Below are 25,276 nucleotides of genomic sequence, written 5' to 3'. Positions count from 1 at the left end.
TGCGCACCGAGGGATAGCGTACCCAAATTCAAACTACACAACATTGTAACCATAATCCAGCAGTTTTAAACTGGCCATCACGCTACCTCTTAGGCATGATGGGATAATGCATCGCAATATTTTCTCATGCCCACTTACATATGAGACTGCTGCAAGAATGTCTCTCTCGATGCAGTCACTGGGTCAACGACACGATCTAGTGTTGGTAGACAGCCGCGGACATCACTCTGCAATTGTGGAACTCACAAAACCTGTCCAAGAGGCAGCTGTTTTTAGACACAGTTCTCCAAGTCATTCTCACAGTGGATGCCTCACTGAAAGGATGAGGAGCTAACTTTCAAAATCTAACAATTCAGGATGTATGGGATTCCAGACAACAATCTCCATATAAATCACATGGAGCGTCAAGCAGTTCACCAGTCATTAAAAGCATTCCTACCTCACCTCAGGAACAAGGCTGGCCTAATCCGGACGAGCAATATGACAACCATGTACTATCAACAAAAAACGGGGGGTGGGGGGGGGGGGGCCTCAATCTCTACAATTGTTGCGCCTAGCACCAACCATATGGCTTATAGCAATTAATCACAACATTCATCTCCTGGCAGAACATGTACTAGGCAAAAGCAATCAAGTTGCAGGTTGCAGCAACAAGTCCACGAATGGGAACTCCATTCCCGAGTCCTCTTACCATACATACAATAGACTTGTTCACAACACCAGAAAACACAATGTCCAAACCTTGCATCCTGTTTCCCACACCCACTATCCAAGGGCAAAGCTCTGTGGATAAACTGGTCAGGGATATCTACATAGGCTTTTCCGCCTCTCCCACTACTTCCATTTGTGGTGTGAAAACTAAGGCAGACCTCCCTCAACTTTGGTTCTCATAGCTCCAACTTGGGCAATTCAACCATGGTTCACCACACTACTGGAACTTACACAAGTTCCCTACGAGAAACTTCTTCACAACCCGGACCTTCTCACACAGAACCATGGCGTAATCAGGCATTCCAATCCCTAGGAAATGAACCTTGATATCTGGCTCATGAAGTTACAGAATTTGGCGATTTAAACGTACCACAACAATGTATGGAAATTCTTGAAGAAGCTCGTAAGCCTACTAATAGAAAATGCTATGCTGGGATATGGAAAAGATTTGTTTTATACTGCCAACGTAAAAAACGTAAACCCTTTAGATGCTCAGATACAAACAGTTATTTGTTAACTGTTACATCTTCAAACCTCAGGTTTAGACTGCATTTCTAAATGTCTACACCTTGCTGCCATCGCAGTTTATCTACAAAACAGACAACATGAATCTTTATTCAAAATACCAGTCATTAAACCATTGGTGATGGGACTCAAAAGTACTTCCCCCAGCACTTCCAACGGCACCAGTATGGAATCTTAACATTGTACTAACAAGGCTCATGTGGCCTCCACTTGAGCCACTACATTCCTGCCAACTCAGTACTTCTCTTGGAAAGTAGCCTTTACCAGTATTGGAGTATCTTTCTTAGATTCACATGCTTGAATCATCCCGCAGTCTAGGTGGGAGTCTCACGGTACAAATAAAATATATACATAACAGTAATAAAATATCATTCAATAGGATATAATGGACAGTAAAGTCACTAGCCTATCCTTGTCCTTTTGTAAAAAGAACCAAGTCCCTCAGATTTTCTACCACATGTCATGTGACGAAGTCTCCCTGAGCTCTGCTCAGTTTTTTTCAAATTTTGCTGAATTTTGAGTACGGAATCTCTGATTCTTCAAAGAAAGGATTATTCTTGCCTTGTGGTTCCTGTGGGGAAAAAGGTTACATTTTGAAGATCCCCACTAGGAGTTTATTTATTGTCTTTATCCTGCTCATAAGGTCAAGGACTGTAGAATGTGTAGAACCTTTTCTTCAAAGACCTTAAAGGACAGAGAAGGCAGGTTACTGATCTGGCTGGAGTAATTGAAAGTGAGATCTGAGGTGGTGTCTGAAGATGATGACCGTGATAGCCTCCCAGCGTCTAAGATGAGGGATAGATCTGAAAATCCACCTAAAAGAGCTGGCAGGACATCAAAAAAGTCATCATGAGGCTAGCCACTCTGCCTCTAAAAAAGAGAAGCTTTCTTCCTCTTCTGAAGGAAAATCTGTGGAAAATTCAAAAATGCCACTTAAAAAGGCATTGAAACAGCCTAGGACTCAGTCTCAGATCTTTCTCGTCATCGAAAAAGACACCGTCGAAGCCACCTCAGAGTTAGTCAACGCTATCTCCGTCAACGGAACAACTGGTAAGAACTGTACCTTAGTCGACGAAGATCAGCTCGTCTCTGACGACACCGTCGACGATGCCACCGACGGTTACAGTTTCTCCTACGTCGGCGTCCTTCTCGTCGACTGCCTCTCTAGTCTACGCTCCCACTGTCGACGACGGTCCCACTCTCGTTGACGCTTCCTCCGTTGTCGTCGACCACTACTTCAACGTCGACATTATCGTCGGCGATGGGTCTTTCATCGACGATGGCAGCTTAAGCTATCTCTGTCCCCGTCCATGGTCCTGCGGAAAAGGCCCACTTCTTTACAAGTAATTCTTATTTTATCATCTAAATTATCGTCGACGCTCCCGTCAATGAGCGGGTACTACCACAACCCTTCATACATTTCTCCCTTGCCTCCTAGCCATTTTTTGGAGGAATCAGAAGATGATGGGCTATTCAGCCCTGCATGCAGCCCCTCTCAGCTTCATGTGGAATACAAAAAGGAGGATGATGATGAAGAGGAATATTATGAGCCTTATCAAACTGTGCAAAGGCGTAAAATGTTATTGCCTCGTCAGGAACCTATGGTTCAGGTGCCCGTGACTTTGATACAGGACTTGACAGCTATGCTGCAGGACTACCATTCTGGTTTTCCAAGTGCAGTGGATCCCGTTCAAAGACAGCCTTCTCCTCTACCTGTCTTACATACTTCAAGTTCATCTGTTCCGGCTGCTGGAGCTCAGGATATTTTACCTGCACCACAAGACCAAGGAGTGCAAGATGATGAGGATGTAGTCGCCGAAGAGGGTGAACTCCCTAAATCACCAACGACCATTGATGAATGGGAGGATTATTTAATTCCTACACCGTCATCATCAGTTCCGAAGGCAATTTATTCCCCTCCAGAGGACATTGGAGGTTTTTATGCCATTATGGAGAGGGCAGCGACACTTTTTCACCTCCCTATGCCTGTTAAGCAGTCCTACTGCTTTCTCTGATTTTAAAGATCAGAGCAGAAAATTGGTCCGCGCCATTGCCATAATCCACCATATTTGGGAAGAAGGCGTTAAGATTATGAGGAACCCTTTTTCCGTGCCTGCAATTCTTCCCAGGATTGATAAAGTATAAGGCCCCAGATGATGCCCCTGCATGCCTGTCTGGTCATCCTAGGCCTGATTCTGTCATCTCTCAGGCTGCTCAGCACAGATCAAGAAATCCATAGATACCGATTACTGCACCTCCTGACAAGGATGGTTGGAGGCTGGATAATATAGGAAAGAGATTCACCACCATGGCAAGTGCTTCCGTTCGTGCCGCTAACTTTTTGGCAATCCTAGGGAGATATGACCACCAAATGTGGTCCGATATTGCTCCATACCTCGAGTTATTGCCAGATAAGAAGCAGGAGGCGAGAAAATTCTCCTCGAAGGGGAAAGAGCGGCATCGGAGACGATCAGCATTTCCATGTATTCAGCCTCCCTAGGTTTCCGATAACTGGCTGGAGCAGCAGTACTCCGTCGCCAGGAGGTACAGAGCAAAATCCTCTATGCTATTTGATGGGAATGCGCTCTTCGGCAAGCACATCGATGATACCCTACAAGAGATTAAAAAGGACAGCGACATGGCCAAAGCCCTGGTTATGCTTCAGTACAGGAGGGCTCCTTTTCGAGGTACCCATGGTAGAGGGTCTTATTCTTTTCGTGGAGGTTACCCAAAGTACTAACTTCAAAATTACCAGGGCAGATATGGTTTTCAGCAGCAACAACAATCTTACAGAGCTCCCTCCTGCTTCCGCTTACAGACAACAGATCAGGAGGAAACAGCCCTAACAGGGCAGAGATAACGGTAGGAAGCAGTGACGTCTCCCCAGCACCTGCAACAGTTCGGCCACGCTTCAACCCCAAAATGCAGAATATTTCTCGTCATTTCACCCAATGGGAAAAACTGACCTTGGACAAGTGGGTTTTGGACATAATCAAATTTGGACATACCCTAGAATTTGTAAACCTCCTTCCGCCTCATTCACCTTTAAAGAAGCATCCACCACATCTAGATCTTCTCAAGGAAGAGGCAAGGAGTATGCTCCAGAAAGGAGCTATAGTGTGTGCCTTGTTCTCCGGTGGGAAAAGGTTTTTACTCCTGTTTCTTTTTAGTCAAGAAACAAACGGGAGAATGGAGACCAATCCTGGATCTAAGGAAGCTGAACAAATACCTGCAAAAGAAATCCTTTCTAATGGTGTCAGAAACTGGCTCTATATGTACTGCACCTAAGTGAGGTACAGTGTGTATAGAGTCCAAGAGCCTCCATAGGTTTGGCAGAGGTTAAAGTTAGATAGAACCTTACTCCAAAGTGGTAGCTTTGTCGAGCAGTAAAAGTGGTAGCTTGGTCGAGCAGTAAGGCAGTATCAGAGGACAGTGTTAAGCATTTGATGGACACACTCAGTCAGCAAATGAATTCACACACTCCAGAACTGAACTGTAGGCCAATTGTTTTGTATAAAAAAAAATACTGTTTTAGTTCTAGAACCAAGCATATGAATACTTTGCAGTAGTAAATTACTTGTATGAGCACAGTTCAAAATTGCAGTATAACTTGTACTGACTTTGGTTACAGTTTAAGTAAGCAGTTTGCAACACATTGCAGGTATAGTACATTCGAATGAATGGGCTTTTTAAGTAAAATGCAGTTAACCCCCTCGCTGCTAGTCCCCCCGCCCCTCCCCGTGCTAAGCCTTTTTTTGCCTATTTGGGGTAGTTTGCGCTTAGGCCCTTGTAACATTTTGACCACATAAGGTATCCACATCAAATTTGCGTCCTTTTCTTCCAACATCCTGGGGATTCTAAAGGTACCCAGGGTTTTTGGATTCCCCTTGAGGGGACCCAGAAATTAGCCAAAACACAGCAATTTTTCTTTTTTTGGGGGGGGGGCGGGAAATGTGAAAGTGCTGCAAATGAAAGCATCTGGGTTTTTCCCTGTAGATGGTATCAAAAAAAGGTTTGTGGGGCTGAAATCAACATTTTCCCAGCTTTTAGGGAATGACAGACTTTTGTGAGAAAACCAATTTGTTTTTTTTTTACAGTTTTGTCATTTTTCTGGGACATAGCCTATTTTTGCTATTTTTGTGTGCTTTCAACCTCCTTCCAGTTAATGGTAGACATGGGTATGAAAGCAATAATGGATCCTGGAAAGCTATATATTTTTGAAAAGTAGACAAAATTCTGTATTCAGCAAGGGGTCATTTGTGTAGATCCTTCAAGGTTTCTTTATAGAAACTATCACTTAAATACAGGAAAAATTGAAAATTAGTTGAAAAAAACAGCCTTTTGTGTCAACATTTTCACCTGTAACTTCTTCTAATTATGACAGCTCTTTGAAAGCAATATACCGTTACATCCGCTGGACCTTACTGGTTGTGGGGTGTATAGGACTTGTAGGTTCACCGAGAACCCGACGAACCCAGAGCCAAAAACTGAGCAGCGACTTGCAATGGTTTTTTATTATGTACCGGGTATATAGCAATTATTCTGTGAAAATGTATACGTGGAAAAATCGGTATGAAAGACACTTATGTATTTCTGAAATGGGAACAAACTATAGAGTTTAGAAACAGTAGATATTTGCACATTTCCCAAATTGGGAATACTCGTACTAGCATGAGAATTATCGGTCATTTTTCAAAATGACTTCTTTTTTACACATTGTCTTTCATTTGGAAGACAGAAATGCATCGAAAGTCAATAGGTAATAACAATTGCTTTACAAATCTGAATTACCCTAAGTCTCCCGATAAAAATTATACCTCACTTGTGTGGGTAGGCATAGTGCCCACGACAGGAAATGGCTCAAAACGCAACGTGAGCACACCACATTTTCACGATGAAAAATTACCCTTTTTAGGTCTCGCGTGCGTTGCAGGGCAGAGCCCTGCTCCGCCTCCACGTGAGATTTTGTAGGAGAGGATTTTCATTAGAGAGCTTTAAGCCCCGCCCCTCATTCCAATTGGCCGGCACACCGTTTAACAAACGGTGGCCTGCCATTGGAAATTAGGTGTTTGGGTTGCCTCCCTTTTGGCTTTCTGTCCCAGCCCACCCGGACTGGCTTGCCTGCTTTGCATCTGTCGCAAAGCACTTATCTTTATGGGGCCATGTGTTTTTAACGCTTGGCCCCATAAAGAAAAGAGATCGGCTGCAACGCGGTCCTCTTTCACTTTTGGGACCGCTCTTGTTTGCTGTTCTCCCACTTTCTGTGGATTAAGGTGTCACAACGAAAAATAATTCCCAGCTGAAAAATAAGTACAGATGGCACCACCACTAACTAGGAGCCGTCAGCGACACTTTGTCCTCAAGTACATTTACAAACAAACGCACACCTGTGTAATTCATTTTTTTATGCCTAAGGCATCCTTCACCAGGCGTTTCCCTAAGCAAAGAATGAAGTTTCCCCTAGAATGCAAATGGAGTCAACAAGGACAAGTGTTTTCTCCACTGCTCTGCTGTGCGAACATCTTGGATCTCTCAAATTAATCGAATTCCTTCCCCCCGTCCCTTTCTCCGAATCTCGCATGTTCCAGCCTTTATCTTGACGAAGCTCACAAAGCCTTCCGGGTACAAAATGAATAGCCCAAACAACTTGCAAGCTCTGCTGTGCACGGCAGAAAAAAGGATGACATGAGGCCATGTTTAAGCCAATGGTAAGAAGTTCATAATTCTCATCAATGTACAGCACAATGCACAATTGTGCACAACTGCTTATAGATTCACATACTTAATCTCTCAATGTACAACACCGAGCACGTGTGCATCACTGCCCACAACACTGCACTTCGAGACCAAAAAGTACATTCCACAACTCTGTTCTTGGCAAGGCTGTCCTACTCCTTGACAGCTCCCACTGAAAGACTGCAAAATTACAAGAAAGAAACTTGTAAGAGAAGCAAGGCATATGCAGGACCGTCGTACATTCAGGCTAGGATAAAATAACACACTAAAGTCAGTTAAAATAATGGTAGTCAAAGGTCATCACAGGGTGTCAGACCACAATAGTGCCTCTAGCACTACATTCCACCCCATGACCTTTGACTATAATCACTACAACTGAAAGCACATCTGTAATTGAAAATCGAAACTACTTACCCGAAAGCACAACTATGATTGAAGAACTGCATTTCTTAACTAAAAGCACAACTATGATTGAAACACATGTTAAAGCAGTGAAATCATAAAAACATGTAATCATTTCAAAGCACGTAGAAATAGCTCATGCATATCTGGATACTCAGCAAGAATAAATGTTTGATGGATACACAAAATAAATGCACAAATAGAATCGGGCATATGAACTCAGTAATGCTCCTAATGTCTCAAATGGCTAATACTGGAACTTCTACTGATGAAGCAGCCAAACTTTTATATTTAACGCTAAAATACAAAATTTGTATTGTATTGGGTATAATCTTAAATCACAACAGTAAGGAACAAGGGCCTTTATTAGAAGATTTCTGAACAGGCATGGAGCACATGCAGAAAGAATTTCCTAGTGTATTGTGGGGGAAAGGGGGATTTTCACATAAAATAATATTTAAAGGGGATGCCAAAATTGTCAGTCACAAAGCTAGAAATGCACCTTTAAATGTGAGAGCGGAAGCTGTTATTTAGAAGAGAGAAATCAGAGAATGATGGTAGGTTGACAACAGTTTTGAAGTAGTTGGCTAATGAGGGGTTGACTTCTGAATGGAAGAAATTTAGGTTTGCCGGGACGTCTGTTTCATATCTAAGACCTAATGTTAGTGAGGCTGGAGTTTCTCCCAAGAATGAAATTATCAAGTCAAAAAGCGATGCTCTAGCACCCACTTGCAAGGACTAAGTAAGATCTTTCATAGTTCTAGCAGAGTTTTACTTCAAGATTGTTAAGAACTTTGCTGAGAAAATGCATTAATTAAGGCACTCATTGAAATGTCACAAGGAATTCATGTGAGATGAGAATTTGCAGAAGCAGTTTGAAAGCATTAAAAAGGATATTTGCACAGCAGTTCTCTTAGGTTTTGATCCTACTGCCCTCAGTATACTGACCACTGATGCTAGTGATGGTGGCTAGGAGCGGTTCTGTCACAAATTTCAGAGAATCGATTGGAATGCACTGTCTTTTGCCTTTCGTTCTTTATCGCCTACAGAAGAGAAATATTTGGTGATAGCGAGGAAGATGTTGGCTTGTGTAGGGGCCATGGAGACATTTTTACAGAACCTGTGGGATTCAAAATTCACGTTCCACAAAGATCACAGGCCACTGATTAAAGTTTTGACTCCAGTGGACAGCATTCAGGCGATCCCTGTAAAGCCAGAATGTTCTTGAGACGTCTGGACTATATTGATGAGTGTTTACGGGGAAACAAAAATATTGTGGCAGATTACTTGAGTAGGTCACCATTACCCTCAAAGGAAGTTACATCAAGCAAGTCTGAGGAATACTGTGAAGTGGTCGGTTGTGAAGATTATAGTGCTATTGTGGAGGAAGACTTTGCATCTGGCTGCAAATGTGGCATTGTCTTGTGTGAAGTGAAGAAATGTTATTGATGGGTGGCCCAGGTAGCTCCTCCTAGCAATCTTAGACAAAAGATTGTGTATCACACATGAAGGACACATGGGAATCGTAGAATCTAAAAGAAGGGCGAAATCCTTGTATTGGTGGCCTGGGATAGATCAACTATTGAGAAATATATAAGATCTTCCCAAAAATATGTTAATTTAGGTAAAGCTCAGTCTGTGCTTAAGCCTCTGTTTGGTCTCGAAGTGCCTGGACAATCTCTTGAGAGATGCTGGCCATAGATATTCTTGGTCCCTTTCTAGATTCCAAGGGGATATTGAACTATATAATGGTCCTAGTGAACTTGTACTCTAAATGGCCTGAAATTGATATTCACACTAAGGTTGATTCTGCAATGGTTGTCTCCTTTTTTTGAGAGAGTTTTCCTAAAAGGACATTCCCAAGTCGCTTTTGAGTGACAACGGTCGGCAGTTTACAGCAGTAAGATTGAAAGAATTCCTTGTTAGGAATGGCTTTAAACCTACACACCCCTCATTATGTCACGCTGAAGCAAATAGTATTGTGGAGCGCTTTAACAGGGTGATTACGGGGAGTGTTCATGCTGCCATAAATTCGGGGGAAGATTATGAAAAAAAACTTTACAAACTTATGTAGGCTTACTGAATTACTCTTACAGGATACAGTCCTTTCATGATACTAAACGGAAGAGAGCCATTAAAGGACAATACATGTATGACTGTAGAATTTGAGTAAAATGTCTCCTCCTGTTAAACTAACTTGAAGGAAGCACAGAGAATTTATAAGAAATAATATGACAAAGCATGGTGTGACGGAGCTTACCGTAGGAAAAGAAGACTGGGTGCAAGTGAAAGTGGGTATAAAAACAAAGAAGGTGTGTAATAGATTCACCAAACACTTACAAGTGAGTACTTGGTGATGGTAAAATGTGACATTTTGGACGATTGTCTAGAAGCAACAACATAATATCTTGGTATCAAACGAGGAAGATTCGTAGTGCTAACCTGAAAAACTGGATATGGGAGGTGGAAAATCCTTTCCCAGGCACAACCAGAGCGTTGGTTGTTCCAGTTGGTGGGAATACAGCAGTTGATGGTAATGTTGTTAGTGTGCCAAGTGACTGTATTGGGGGGAAACTACCAATGTGAATGCGAGTGGCGGTGTACCAAGTATAACTTCTGGGAACAGGTTTCTCGAGGAAGGTTCTGTGAAGGAACCCTCGAAGTTAATTCCAAAATCAATCACCACTCACTCCGAAGAGTAATTTTTCTTCCCAGGAAGCTGAAGGACTTCATAGTAGGGCAACATTTTACTATAATTGTCTATGATCCATTTTATTATGTTGTAGTCAGCAATGTAGTTATACTGTACGATTTGTTTTGTTCCGTTATATTTGTTAAATTTGTTTTTTGTAAGAAGGAGAAAGTGTGGTGTTTGGAATTCCAGTTGCTAGAGGCACACAGAGGATTCTAGAGTGGGAGAACTGGCAGTTGAGTCAAGAGGAGTTGGTGGGATTGTGGATGATTGCTCTTCAATAAAACCAGGATTTAACATCACGTGTCATGCATGTCATCTCTACAATATTCTTACACTGTCTGCGGCAGTCCAGTAAAGATAGGCTTTCCTTGTACTGAATTATTGTACTCGAACCACAGTATCTTTTTAAAAGCACGATTTAATTTTATCCTTTGTATGCTGAATCCTAAAGAAAACGTTCAAACATATCAAGCATCAGCAGTCTTTAGTTAAGTACTTCAGTGCTATCTCCCTGCTTCTAACTTCCCCTTGCCACCTAGGCATTTCTGTGCAAAGCCGGTCCACATTGACAAGTATTTTTTTTTTAATAAAAACTTTTTGTTATAAATGATGTGGCTGAGTAACTCATTGAGGCAGTGTGGCTCACTGGCTCTACATTCCCAATGGTGGGAACATGATTGGACTGAGTTCTAGAAGTGAGGGTAATCTAAACAGACCTGTGTCTCAAATTGGCAGCAATCACCGATATAGAATGGTGCCTGTCACACAACCTCATAATAGTGGGAAAAGAGGGTGGTGTGTCTGTTGGTACCAGATTTTTCTTCTTGGTATGATCAGACAGCTGACACAGATCTGAGGTGATAGTGTTTCACCTGTATTCTCAGGCTGTCCCATTGTTGAACTCTTTTAATGTCAAACCCTTTTATCCACTTATTTTCCTCACATTACTGAACCCATTGAGGGGTACATTTCTCTTCAGTACAGTTTTGGCATTCTCCTGGCTTTAAGGAATGGAGCTTTATATTGATGGTTTAGGCACCGTTGTTGAATGTAAGGTTGTTAAAACACACATCTTCCCAAACCTTATCAATAGTTGTCTCGCTCCTTCCCTTACTGTCCCCACCTTCAAACTGATCTCTACTGTGCCAGCGAACATGTCTGTGCACTTTCCTAGACTAGAATGGACCACGCTTAATATCCATTTGCAATAATCCACAAACTGGAGTTCCTCCATTTTGCCCACCATACTGAATGGACTTAAAGATTGTTTACACTGTCACAATGATACCTGCATGTTCCGCTATATATATTATGCTTGCAACCTATCTTGTTAAACGTGTTGGGCAATAGCTCCTAGGTGGTACATGCAGGATTTTGTACAAGCAAATCAACAGCTAAAGAGTGAGCAATCTGTTGTGTGATTGCTTTTGCACAAATGACACTTCAGTGTTATATATATATATATATATATATATATATATATATATATATATATATATATATATATATATATATATTTCTATACTATTTGTAGGAAGGTGCTCCTTTTTATCATGGTCACTGCCGTTTTTTGCCATTGGTACTGATATTTTTCAACTGATGTGCACTGGGTCCCTGCTAACCAGGCCCCTGTGCTGTTTCACTAAAAAAAGTACAATGGTCTAATTGTAACCCAATTTCATGTAATATATGTAAGTCACCTCTATAGCAGGCCTTGTAGCCCTAAGGGAGGGTACATTATATTACATATGCAGGCATATCTGGATGAGCAGATATACCCATGTGCTCTTTAGTTCAATTACTAGATGGTACAAGTGAACAGGGAAGTCATCTTAAGTATATGTACTGATCACTGGTTATTGCGTGATCCCCAGCTACATGATGGCTTTACTGAAACCTATGGTGTTTGGTATCACTTTGTCTTAATAAATCTGTACTGTTGCCAGTACAAGATTTATTATGGCATGCACCCAGAGGGCACCTTAGAGGCGCCCCCTGAAAAACCTACCACTATCTAGTGTGCTGGCTGACTGGTATCGACCAGCCTGCCTCCACAGGCACATTTCTGACCCCCAGCAAGTGAGAGCCCACGCTCTCTGAGGCCAGAAACAATGCCTTCTCTGGAGTAAGGTGTTACTTCTCCTCCAGCAGGATGGCTAGTGATTTAGCATGTCAAGGCCAGGAGCTTGATATGCTACCCCGGCTTCCACCAGACTTCGGAGATGCCACCCCCTGCCCTGAGGCTCATTTGGCACCAGGACAGGCTGGAAATTATCTATGCAAGTAGGCGTGTTGTACCACCAGGCTAGTCATACACTTAAGGTGGGCTACATGATGTACTCCATGAAAGGGAGGTTTCACTATATTGTTTATGGTGGAATTAGAAACTCTGGGACAGGTTTTATATCCACTCCCCAGAGGAGGTGGTCAATATAGGGGGTGTAGTGACCCCATGGGTGAGTAGCTCATTAGCTACACCCCTTAACGCTCCTAAATGTAGTGCCCCCCTAACAGCAGGAACTTAAGATTCGTTGCATGAAAGGAGGAGGACAAAGAGCCGAAGACGCAAGAGCTGTAGACTAGCTGAGGACTTTGGCGCCAAACCCTGCCTGCTCCTCTTCCGACAATTGCAAAGACCTGATTTGTCCTGCAGGTGTGCATCCTCCCAGAACCTTGGAGGATGCTAGCACTTCGCTAACCAGCCAGCATCTCCCTTGAAGTGGAGGAGCCTATTGCCTGCATGCACAGACCTTAAACTCCGATTGCCTGATCTGCTGACCACCATCGCAGCAGCCCAGGAGAAGGTTCTTAAAGGTCCCTGATGCCAGCCCCATCTCCAACGAATTTCGAGACTTTATACCCTCCAAGAGCCCTTCAGCACCAATACCCGGGGTACCGGAGCCCTTGCAGAAGCCAAGGCTTGTTCAATGTCCAACCCAGACATCAACACTGCCAAGACAGACCTACTGACGTGGAACGCCCACATCAGAGATGCCATCGTTGAGAGTGGCCCTGTTGTCCTGTTTTGTCCCCATCTCCAGGTCGACTTAAAAAAGAGAGAGCCTCCAAAGCAAGTGACCCGCCGGACAAAACACCTCTGCACATGAGCCTCACAGACTGAGTCCGAGCCTACAGTCGGTGCACTCTTGTTCCAGAGACTCTCAAGAGTATAGTCCCCCGTTATGTTCTGCCGGACTGGTCCCCCATTGCCCACTTGCTGCCTTATTATTGTTACTGGTTTTCCAATTGAATTCAATGTTGGTGCTCAAGGCTACCCTTGCGACCAGCACCTCTGCACAAGGACACACCAGGGCTGGTAAACCGAAACTGCTGGTGGTTCTAAGGACCTTGACCCCTACTTGCCTTAAGACCAGAAGAACAACCTTGTAACTGGATGCAAAGTATCCCTTTGCATTATGCTTCCAATCAATAACATTACCACGTTTGATGCTCATGCCTCAAATCTGACAGCCGTATTTTCTGTGTTTCAGAACATCACTGACTCAAAGTACTTACTTGAGCTGCAAGATCTTGGTGTCTAAATTAATTTTAACATTTATTGGTTTTTTTAAATTGATCTTGGATTTCCTTATTGAATGTCTCATTTATTGACTGAAGGTGCAACATATGCCGAACACTCCCCTTTATTTAGTTATTTACGGAATTTGTAGAGTGCAGCAATCTTTCCCAGGGGGATATCATGGCGCTAAGATGCCCCCTATCTTTTTGATTGTGAAACTGAGGTAGTTTTACTGAGGTGGTTTCCTGAAAGCTTTGATAAGCTAAAACTGCTCGACCACACTAGCACAAAGAGAGCATTTGGGATTTTTAAAGAAAGCACCTGTAAACCAAATGGGGACTATTTACTACCCCTTGGGTGCACTACATAAATAGTCCGCTTCCTACACTATTTTGTTCTGTTGGTTACCAGTGTCCTGTCATTGATCACCTAGGCCGAGTAAGAGCTGGCACCTGTAGCTTATTCAGAGTTGGCATGTTTTGATATACCCCCTGGCACAGCAAAGGAGGATCTGGAGGAGATAAAAATTCTCGCGTAGGGGTTAATGGGGTTGGGATGGTGGAATACACAATGACGATGGATATGCTGCTTTGTTTTTCGTTTGGGGAGTATTTAATATGGAGTTTTCAGCTAAACGCATTGTCTAGTGCCAAATGTAAATTCTAGATTGCTCTATTGAAAAGGCAGAATATGGTGATGGCAGTGCGGGGATGGCGTGTCTATATTGTCTCAATCCCTGTGAAGTCTGTGTGCTTTGTGTTTACCTTGCCTGAGTGGAGCACATTTGTCAGTCGTTGCTTCGCTGAGAGTTGTCCAGTCCTACAATTATCTCTGATTAGTAGAAATAGACCTTAGAAATAGAATCTCCACTTCCGATTATAGTAAAATAGCAGTATTTTGCAAGAGTTCTGCTGATCCAAAACCTGGTGTGCGGTGTTCACTTGTAACTCCTTTTTGTGCTGCTGATTCTATTCCCTCCCATGATGTCCATATATCTGCTTCGTAACTCCTATATAGTGATCAATGCTGCCTGATTTAATGTTCTAATGTTTGGGTAAGGAAGTTCTTTTTCGGACGACCTTGCCTATTCTCTCTGCTGTTTCTCGTACATTCATCTCTGACCCATCTACCTTTCTTTTGCCTAGAATGACAGTCTGGCTCTCTACAGCACCGACAGAACCTCTGACTCACTGGTACCAGGTGCGGTGCCTGCTCCAGTCGCCTCTTTTTACGAAGGCGGGGGACACACTCTCAGGGACTGTCCTCCTTATAGCCAACAAAAGGTGAGCGACAGTGTAGCCTTCTGTGATGAAAAGGAAATGACTGGAGGTGGTGGACTGTGGGGTGGCGGGGCGGGAGGAGACTTGCATTGCTTCTTTATGTCCTTGGAGACATAACATGATCTACCTCTCATGTTCTGATATATGCTGTTCTATAAAAATCAAAGTCCCATGCTGCTCTCCTCTGTAAGGGTTGTTGTACTTTATTGTAACTTACTCTGTTATGTGACAAGTCTTACGTGAGCTAAAGTTTCATTAAGATAGCTTGCTGAATTTTCTGTGTAGATTATATGGCTATTTGGACAATGAATAAATTACTATCTGGCTATTTCAACAATGAATCAGTTTTACCAGTTAGCCAGTAGGGGCATAAATTATCCATTTTCCTCATGCTTTAAGTGTTGTGACCTTTCAGAAATGTATGTGTGCTTTTCATTTGCTTTTCCATAGTTCACACACTGTTTTAAGTGCAACTCAGAACCCTGCTGCTGTCCTTTACAAAAGCATGACCAGTCCTCCCATGGGGCCTCTCCCTTTCTGTAGATGTGCACTCTGGTATCTTCTTCCTATGTTATATATTTAAGCAGATGGTCTATTTTTATTTTCTTGCCTTCTACATTTTTGGGATCTTGAAAGTTTGGTACCTCGGGAACATTCATTTTGACTTGCGAAGAAAGTAAAAACTCTCTGTGAAATAAAAATGTTCTATTTACCTCCAAAATCAATTAATGTTGGGTTATCTAGGGCAGCGATTCTTAACCTTTTGACTTCCGAGGACCCCCCACATAATCATTACTGGAACCCGGGGACCCACACTTAATCATTATTGGAATCCAGACACCTAGAGTCTTTTCTGGAAGCCGGAGACCCGGGCCTAAGCATTTTCGATGATTTGTACTGTTAAACAATTCACAAAAAAGAATAAACAAGCATTCAGTAAACAGATACACCAATGATTAAATGTTACTTACTTCACAAACAAATATTTAAAAAATCATTTTAATAGTAAGGCTGAGTTTCTAAATTCAGTTCAGGCCACTCATCATTCATACTTGTAGGAAGCTGGCTCTATACGTGATATATCAATAATCTGATATACCATGTAAAGAGTCTAGGGGTTCCCGTACTTGTGGACAGGGCTTGCTATGCAATCCCAGAGTGCTCTGTTAGGGGGTAGAGTTGTTGAGCAGCCTAAGGCTTAACACAGAGTCGTGCAAGATATTTGCAAATACACACAATGATTAATAAATGACAGCACTACTCAACAAGCATTGGCATAGCCAATAGGTCTCGCCTTTGGGACCTTATAAGTGTTTAGCCATGCAACAGATGCATAACTAAATACTTATAAGATCCCAAAAGCGAGACCTATTGGCTATGCCAAGCGGCCGTGCGTCCGCGAAAGTGAAAGTGATCGCGATCAAACATCAAAGCGGCCGTGAAAGTAATCGCGGCGCGCTCGCCCGTGCACATGCACTGTAGCTCTAGGCTAACCTGGTAGCACTTTTTGAAGCCCTCTCAATAAGTCTCGCCAGACCAGCGCATGCGCTGGGTCAGGCGAGACCTAAAAAGAAGATACACTCCAATTTATAACAAGCATTGGCATAGCCAATAGGTCTTGCCTTTGGTAACTTATAAGTGTTTAGCCAGAGATATTGACTTTACCTATGTCTTTAAGCTGTGCTGTACAGAAGTCTGCAGCATGCTGAGAAGTTATAATAAACAAGTGTCAGAGCATTTTTGTTACCTTAGATATGACCAAAAAAGCATTATGTACAACTTAACCATATTAAAGTATTAAAAATAATGTCTTGAGTTTTTTTTGTCCTTTCAATGCTGGCAACTTGTATCTGCCTGTCCCAATGGTTGCTTGTTATGTTTTTTTTTTTTTGTATGAGGGGCATAAATAACAGGAGGGTGAAGGTGAGTCAGTGAGAGTGAGTCAGTGAGTGAGAGTGAGTCAGTGAGAGAACTGGGAGAGTCTGTGTCGGTGAGTCTGTGTCGGTGAGTCTGTGTCGGTGAGTCTGTGTCGGTGAGTCTGTGTCGGTGAGTCTGTGTCGGTGAGTCTGTGTCGGTGAGTCTGTGTCGGTGAGTCTGTGTCGGTGAGTCTGTGTCGGTGAGTCTGTGTCGGTGAGTCTGTGTCGGTGAGTCTGTGTCGGTGAGTCTGTGTCGGTGAGTCTGTGTCGGTGAGTCTGTGTCGGTGAGTCTGTGTCGGTGAGTCTGTGTCGGTGAGTCTGTGTCGGTGAGTCTGTGTCGGTGAGTCTGTGTCGGTGAGTCTGTGTCGGTGAGTCTGTGTCGGTGAGTCTGTGTCGGTGAGTCTGTGTCGGTGAGTCTGTGTCGGTGAGTCTGTGTCGGTGAGTCTGTGTCGGTGAGTCTGTGTCGGTGAGTCTGTGTCGGTGAGTCTGTGTCGGTGAGTCTGTGTCGGTGAGTCTGTGTCGGTGAGTCTGTGTCGGTGAGTCTGTGTCGGTGAGTCTGTGTCGGTGAGTCTGTGTCGGTGAGTCTGTGTCGGTGAGTCTGTGTCGGTGAGTCTGTGTCGGTGAGAGTCTGTGTCGGTGAGAGTCTGTGTCGGTGAGAGTCTGTGTCGGTGAGAGTCTGTGTCGGTGAGAGTCTGTGTCGGTGAGAGTCTGTGTCGGTGAGAGTCTGTGTCGGTGAGAGTCTGTGTCGGTGAGAGTCTGTGTCGGTGAGAGTCTGTGTCGGTGAGAGTCTGTGTCGGTGAGAGTCTGTGTCGGTGAGAGTCTGTGTCGGCGAGTGTCTGTGTCGGCGAGTGTCTGTGTCGGCGAGTGTCTGTGTCGGCGAGTGTCTGTGTCGGCGAGTGTCTGTGTCGGCGAGTGTCTGTGTCGGCGAGTGTCTGTGTCGGCGAGTGTCTGTGTCGGCGAGTGTCTGTGTCGGCGAGTGTCTGTGTCGGCGAGTGTCTGTGTCGGCGAGTGTCTGTGTCGGCGAGTGTCTGTGTCGGCGAGTGTCTGTGTCGGCGAGTGTCTGTGTCGGCGAGTGTCTGTGTCGGCGAGTGTCTGTGTCGGCGAGTGTCTGTGTCGGCGAGTGTCTGTGTCGGCGAGTGTCTGTGTCGGCGAGTGTCTGTGTCGGCGAGTGTCTGTGTCGGCGAGTGTCTGTGTCGGCGAGTGTCTGTGTCGGCGAGTGTCTGTGTCGGCGAGTGTCTGTGTCGGCGAGTGTCTGTGTCGGCGAGTGTCTGTGTCGGCGAGTGTCTGTGTCGGCGAGTGTCTGTGTCGGCGAGTGTCTGTGTCGGCGAGTGTCTGTGTCGGCGAGTGTCTGTGTCGGCGAGTGTCTGTGTCGGCGAGTGTCTGTGTCGGCGAGTGTCTGTGTCGGCGAGTGTCTGTGTCGGCGAGTGTCTGTGTCGGCGAGTGTCTGTGTCGGCGAGTGTCTGTGTCGGCGAGTGTCTGTGTCGGCGAGTGTCTGTGTCGGCGAGTGTCTGTGTCGGCGAGTGTCTGTGTCGGCGAGTGTCTGTGTCGGCGAGTGTCTGTGTCGGCGAGTGTCTGTGTCGGCGAGTGTCTGTGTCGGCGAGTGTCTGTGTCGGCGAGTGTCTGTGTCGGCGAGTGTCTGTGTCGGCGAGTGTCTGTGTCGGCGAGTGTCTGTGTCGGCGAGTGTCTGTGTCGGCGAGTGTCTGTGTCGGCGAGTGTCTGTGTCGGCGAGTGTCTGTGTCGGCGAGTGTCTGTGTCGGCGAGTGTCTGTGTCGGCGAGTGTCTGTGTCGGCGAGTGTCTGTGTCGGCGAGTGTCTGTGTCGGCGAGTGTCTGTGTCGGCGAGTGTCTGTGTCGGCGAGTGTCTGTGTCGGCGAGTGTCTGTGTCGGCGAGTGTCTGTGTCGGCGAGTGTCTGTGGGTGAGTGTCTGTGAGTCTGTGTGTGTGTCGGTGGGAGGGTCGGTGAGTCAGCTATTAATGCAAGGCATTTGCAGTAAGAGTGAGTACTCTAAAACTCAACTTTCATTGTGACAATGGTTCGAATATAAAACCCGTACATGTTTGCAGAGTTTAACGATTTGTGGCTATTGGTAATGCTCTGAGTATACTACATTATTATATATTATAAAACAGAATGGAGAACTGTAGTGAGGTGTCTTATCGCCAATCATTGTTTTACTTGGAAAGGTCGTGCCCCCTTGCACTGCAAAGCCCACCATAAACAAGCCTGGGAGTGGTGCATGCATGCGCGCGCAGTCTGCTCTTTTTGGAAGCCCTGCACTCGTGCTTGTGGCGCGTCCCTGCTCACTCCTGCAAGCTGGATGCCACCACAAGCACGAGTGTGCTTCCAAAAAGAGCAGAGCGACGGCTAAAGGTCCTCCTATTCAGCACATGCGCGCTGCGTAGGTGAGACCTAAAAAAGATAAAGAAAACGTGCATCGAGATTCACCAATTTGTGCAGCTGAAATAGTGTCTCAAACACAGCCATGTCCCCTTACCTTATGAAACGCCCATAACCTGCCTAGGTAGCATAATTATGGGGAATTGGTGGTCTTTACAGGGCAAAATGGTTAGACCACTTCACACAGATTCAGATAAAAAGGCCCCTCTCTCTGAACTAGTATCAAGTTGTGACCATTACCAGCAGTGACCACAGAGAGGGACGAGCGCATCAACCACCCTTACTTAACATGGGTGATACTCTTTGGGTGCCAACCTGTCAGGCGAAGCTAAGCTTTGCCGATAAATAGCACCGATACAACGTGAAAAACCTCCTCTGTACTTATAGATTTTCAAAAGTGACTGGAATATGCTTTGCACAGGCCAGAAAATTAGAAAAATTTGTAACAGGCAGAACGGCACAACTTTGCAGCGACATACAGAGGACTTCACTCCAAATATTCCTTGGACATGGAGTATATATTTTTTCAAACTGATTTGACCACTTAATGTAGTACATAATGGCCACACTGTTTAAATCTCTTTACACTCAAGCTCATGAATACATCTGTGTTGGTCTGAGCTTCTTGATTGCAATCCAACAGGGAGTGCAAATGTCTGCAGTGTATCACGACAGGCAACCACTTAAACAAAAAAACTCCTCATAAATTGAACTGTGAAAAGGGATCCAGTCAGCACCTTCAGTTGCATGCGGTTTACTCGGTCTGTATCAATGCAACTGCAAGATGTTTCACTTACTGCATTTGGAGCAACTCAAGGTTTGTCACCCAGAAGTAATTCTGTGTGGTACCTTCTTAAAGCTGTTTTATTTGATAATCAGAAAGTTAGAATTGTCTTGCTTACTTGCCACACAAAGACACAGATAACTGTCATACACTACATGCAACACTTGGAACCAGCTCTGGCACCCACCAAAGTTCCAAGACCTGAACAGTACCGCACAAAAAAATAACAATCGTCATCAAGGACAGGACCATTCACATTTCAGTGAGAGCCCGCGCAAACAGCAAAACTCATATTTGAGTGACGCATCCGGCAGAGGAGTTCTGATCCGTCTCATCAAGAGCCCTCTAAGTTGAAGGCTCGGCTGGGGGTGTTAAGTAAAGCCACGACAGAACATTGCCCTCTGAAGGCAATATTTACTAAGAAAAAAATCGCTCTTGCAGAAGCTCAGCATCCCAGCAGGAATATGCGAAAACGCAGAGCATTAGCGGCGTTCACATAACCCCAAATACACAGTTTCAGCAAAACAGTCTCTCTGAACATTATCAAGTGGGTTTTGTTTAAAAGACCACAAGGAAATGTCTACACTACAACCAAATAATGGGCCTTCTGGGGAGGCGAAGATGGCATGCTGCCTCAAACACGTCCCTGGGCAGCCCTCAAAGTTAAGTTCAAGTCACAGTGCCACGCTGAGGCAGCGACTGAAGTCCACACAGCCTACTCTAACCCCCAATCTCCGCAGGGCCGGGCCAGCAGCCATCCGCCTGACAGAATAGGTCTCAACATGCCCTCAAGCCGGAACAGCAGCAACTGGGTGTGGACCCGGAGCAACGCCACCAGCATATTTAATAAGCAACACAGACGTCTAACGTTTGCTATGAGCAGATTTTTCTAGAATGTTTCGCACACTCAAGGAGAAAAAGCACTGCATTTCTGAAAGAGGCCTTCAACACTGACACTAATATCACGGTTACATTGTTATTATGCCACTGTCTTAGAGAAAATGAGCATTAAACAGGAGCGCAAAAGAAAAGATTAATATATAAAAAAAATCACTCTGCAGTGTTGATTATTCGTATAGAATGATGTCCAAACGCCTCTGTATAGAAACATGAGAGTTCAGAATGCAGCACAGAGTACCAAGATTCCAATTTTACATTACACCTACCCCTTCGCGGACAAAGCATGCACTACACATCACATATAGATGAAGGGTAAAAGCAAGACACAAATCCCCCAATTTGTATGACAAAAAAGTATTCCACAATCCCTCATATATCCTAAAGAAAAGGGGGCAGCCTGTGCCAACTGCTTCAGGGATGAATGGCACACAAAATCATGTAAACATGAACGGTAAGACAGGTACAGGACACCCTACAACTGTAACAAATACAAGCAGTATATTATTAGACTATGGCTATATGAAAAATACTGAGACACGCGCACACACACAATATCGGAGTACATTCCCCCTAGGGAAATGCCTTGCGGCACTCAGACTGATTTTTAGTGACGGCATGTTTTGGTTTAGTGGGTGGGTTTAGGGTGGGGTTGGGAGTTTCGGGGGTTGTGGGAATGTTAGACGGGCAATACCCCCCCCCCCCCCCAATGAGTACGATATACTGAGAGATGGGTATACCATACATTGCAATGTACCAGGTTGCTGGACCTCCGGGGATCCTGAGGTGATATGTGGCTGCAATCCCATACTTACAACATTTATTCACAGGTTTGACTTTTATCACCTGCATTTTCTCCCCTACCATCTATGTTTAATGTGATAAATGCAATTTGTAACCCAATGCTCCTTCTCATGAAAACTTAGTGTTTAAAAAAAAAAAAAAAAAAATCGGAGTACATTAGATCCCATGCCTGTATGAAGAATAGGAGTACACAACATCCCACACGCTATGAATAAAGCTAGGCACATTGCATTTATATATATGTGAATGCTAGACAAAGTTTGAATGATCTATGCGAGCACATGACATCTATACGAAAAAGAAAGCTCGACAGGATTTTTGATTGTGACAAGTAAATACCTAACCACTGACTAATAACAGACAAATGAAATGGTTAAAACGTAAAAAAAAAACAGGAAAAGAGCCAGAGGAAAAATACTCGCGTTTCATTTCAGGGCGGAGGAGCGTTCAGCGAGCAAGCGAGAGGAAAGCCAGACGGCGCCTGATCGGGCGCTGAAACCTGCCGGCTGCACGCATGCACGCTCGCGTGAACGCAAGCGCTAGGCCACCAAAAGCGTGGGGTAGCCCTTCTAAAAGCCACTACTAAATGTCTCGCAGAGCAGCGCATGCTCTGGCTCACACGAGACCTAAAAATAGCAAGTATCTATATATGTTTAGGTATCTGAGAAAAATGATTCAGGTAAGTACGTTTCTAAATAGAAATTCATTTCACTTTGAAAAGTGAACACCATGCAATTTGAGTTCTGCAGTTCCTTCCTGTTGAAGGAAGAACAAGTTCAGTACATAGACTTACAGGGCCAATCTCCAGGAGTTAAGATGAGTGGTGGGCAAGGACCAGGGCAGCACCAACAGTACACCACCAGTGGCATGAATTCGGCCCGGTGCAAATCAGCTTCTGGATTAATGGGGATCGATCTCTATAAAAAGGCTTTGGCTAGGAAGCAGTCCGGCTGAACTAGCAAGTCGGGTCAGGCCTTGCAATGCTCGGGGAGGGGGGGCACCTTTGGTCCTTTTCTCCCAGGCCCAGGGGTGATGGATGCAGAGGTGTCTTTAGGTGTCAGGTTTTTTCTTACCTGAGCATTTGTGGTGGAGGGGCGCCTGTGTGCAGAGGCTGCAAGTGACGTCTGGGAGTTCAGGAGGGGTGAAACCTCAATGGACTCCAACTAAGGAGGCTTGGGGAACCTTGTTGGCACCTTTGACCCACTTTAACACATCCCGGAGGTGATGGGTGCAGTGGCTGCTTCAAGTGTTGGGTTTTTGCAATTCTGGGGGTCTCAGAGTAGTCTTTTTGTGGTTTCTGCTGACTAGGTCCGCTGTTCACAGAGGGCTCAAGTCTTTTTCGAAGACAGGCAGTCCTCCCAAGTTTCTGGAGTCGCAACTGCAAGATCAGTCGACTTTGGTGCAGTTTTCAATGAGGGCTGCTGACAGGCTTGTGGGCTGGGGGCCAAGTCAGGTGCTCTCAAGTCTTCTCAGTGTTTGCTTCAGTGTCATCTCTCCTTAGGTCATCAGGATCTCCTTCACTAATGACAGGGACTTCCCTAAATAATGAATGAATTTAAGTGAGTTAGGGGAGTGTAGGGTAGTAGTCAATGGGTGGGCAACTGACCCTTGGGTTCACTGCGCCCTCTAAATGACCACTTCCTGTGGGAAGTTGGCATCACCCTGTCCACTAATTTCTAGGTATGCCATCACAAAGAAGGCTACCGCTTAATATTTGTGTCCACCTCGCAGTTAGCCCACCTTAGGGGTGGTACTAGCCTGGGGGTGGTACGCCAAACGTACTAGCTAATTTTCCGCCTGTCCAGGTGGCAAGTGGGCTCTGGACGGGGGGCGAGGAGGAGGACGGACGGACTTCCTCTGTTGTGAGGGAGCCAGATTTGTATTCCAAAGGCGTCGTCCCCTTTGAAGCGCGACAGCCCAAGGAGGCTAATCAGCAGGTCATCCTCTGGGAGGGGGGAGTTGCACCCTCTTGCCGTACAGGCTTTTGGTACTGACCTCCTGAGACCAAACGGCTCTCACCCTAGAAAGTCAGAAACTTGTCTCGGGTGGCAGGCTGGCAGAATCCAGTCAGCAAGCACACCAGAGGCTGGTAGTTTTTAAGGAGGCACCTCAAAGTGTGGGTTTGCCAATACCAGATGTTTGGTACCAAACATCCCTATTTTCAGTGAAGCCATCATATAGCTGGGAACCTAGTTTTCACCAGTGTCCAGTACATGGTTTAAGATCGCTTCCCTGGTTACTTGCACTGGCAGCATTAGGGCTGACTAGCACAGGGGCATATCTGCTCATGCAGCTATGCCCTCACATATAATATTGCACACCCTGCCTTCAGGCTTTCAGGCCTGCTGTAGGGGTGACTTACAAATATCATATGCAGTGGTAGGGGACATGGCATACAGGGATGTGTGGCTGATCGTGTCTTCACTTTTGTCTGCACCAAGACATGCAGCCTGCAATGGCAGCCGTACATGTGCTTGGTGAGGGGTCCTTTATGGTGGCACAATTTGTGCAACAGTCCTTAGGGACCCTCTTTAGTACCTCAAGCCCTACGTACCAGGGTACCATTTACTAGGGACTTAGAGGGTGCTAAAGGTTTTGCCAATTGGGTGAACAATTGCCCAGTTTTGGGAAAGAGCTCAGGCACTTATGACCTGGCTAGTGGGAACCCAGTGCATTTTCAGTTGAAATCACATCATGTACCAGTCAAAATGTGGGGACAAACATGATCAAAATGGGCACTCTCCTACAATCCTATATTCTGTTTGATCCACTTGCACTGCTTTCACGCATCTAGCGGAGAATACTAACTTAACTTTTAGCCTCCAATTTCGAATTCCTTCACAATTCCAGGTCTTTCAATTGTACATTTTACTTTTTAATTTATATTCACTATTTAAATGTGTTACTATTTACATTTCTAAGCAGTCGCTGACCACCTCAGTAGGCTTTGCTTACCCCTAGGTGTCCTTGTATCACAGGTTAAAAACCAATGATCTGCGGCACATTGTGCCACTGTGTTACTCCTACAATTGCACACTTTGGTCAGTGCACCACCAAACTGAACTGCAGAACATCTGAAGTGATAACACAACTCGCATGCCTTTCTGCCCGTATTTCACAATCTGCAGCACTTCCTACTAATTTATTACAGGGTCTCAAACCTGGCTGTCAATGCACAGTAATCTTGACTAGTTGAGCCAGCTTTTCAGTACCATCACCCAAATGGTGCTCTGCTAATTAACCTCTGAACTGATTTGTGCTTTCCTCGGTTCAGCCACTCTTGCTTCACACACTACTGATGCCTATTAATTCAGAATTGCAGAATCCATGTTCCTGTATCTAAATCGTATAGTTTACCTGTCGGTGTAGTTTTGCAGCGTGAATCTTTCTGGATTCACTCTGCTGTGCATTATTCCACCATCTTGTGTTTGAGTCTGGAATCGTAGTATTTTCTTCTTTTTCTTCGTTGCCCAGCTGGGCGGCGACGTCCTACCATTTGGTGTCCTTCGTGACGTCGGCGCGCTTCTTGCGGAAGCTCCCACCTTTGGTCGCCATCTTCGCATTCTTTTTTCCGCCGTTGGGTCTGTATCGTTACCGAAGAGTTCCAGAGT

General features: G+C 44.8%; 1 protein-coding gene across 5 annotated transcripts in view; it reads left to right on the top strand.

The window, feature by feature from the left end:
* Nucleotides 1–25,276, top strand: part of CARM1 (coactivator associated arginine methyltransferase 1) — a 212,864-nt gene that overhangs the window by 135,306 nt on the left and 52,282 nt on the right. For all 5 annotated transcript variants that reach the window (XM_085600664.1, XM_085600660.1, XM_085600662.1 and 2 more), the window contains exon 11: nucleotides 14,735–14,872. In XM_085600664.1, coding sequence (XP_085456790.1) covers nucleotides 14,735–14,872 — 138 coding nt within the window. The remainder of the gene's footprint in view (nucleotides 1–14,734; nucleotides 14,873–25,276) is intronic.

The sequence above is a fragment of the Triturus cristatus genome, chromosome 4_2 (assembly GCF_964204655.1).
Source record: "Triturus cristatus chromosome 4_2, aTriCri1.1, whole genome shotgun sequence".
In the NCBI taxonomy this organism is placed as follows: domain Eukaryota; kingdom Metazoa; phylum Chordata; class Amphibia; order Caudata; family Salamandridae; genus Triturus; species Triturus cristatus.
The sequence above is the reverse complement of the archived record's forward strand: the minus strand, read 5'-3'. Positions and strand labels throughout refer to the sequence as shown.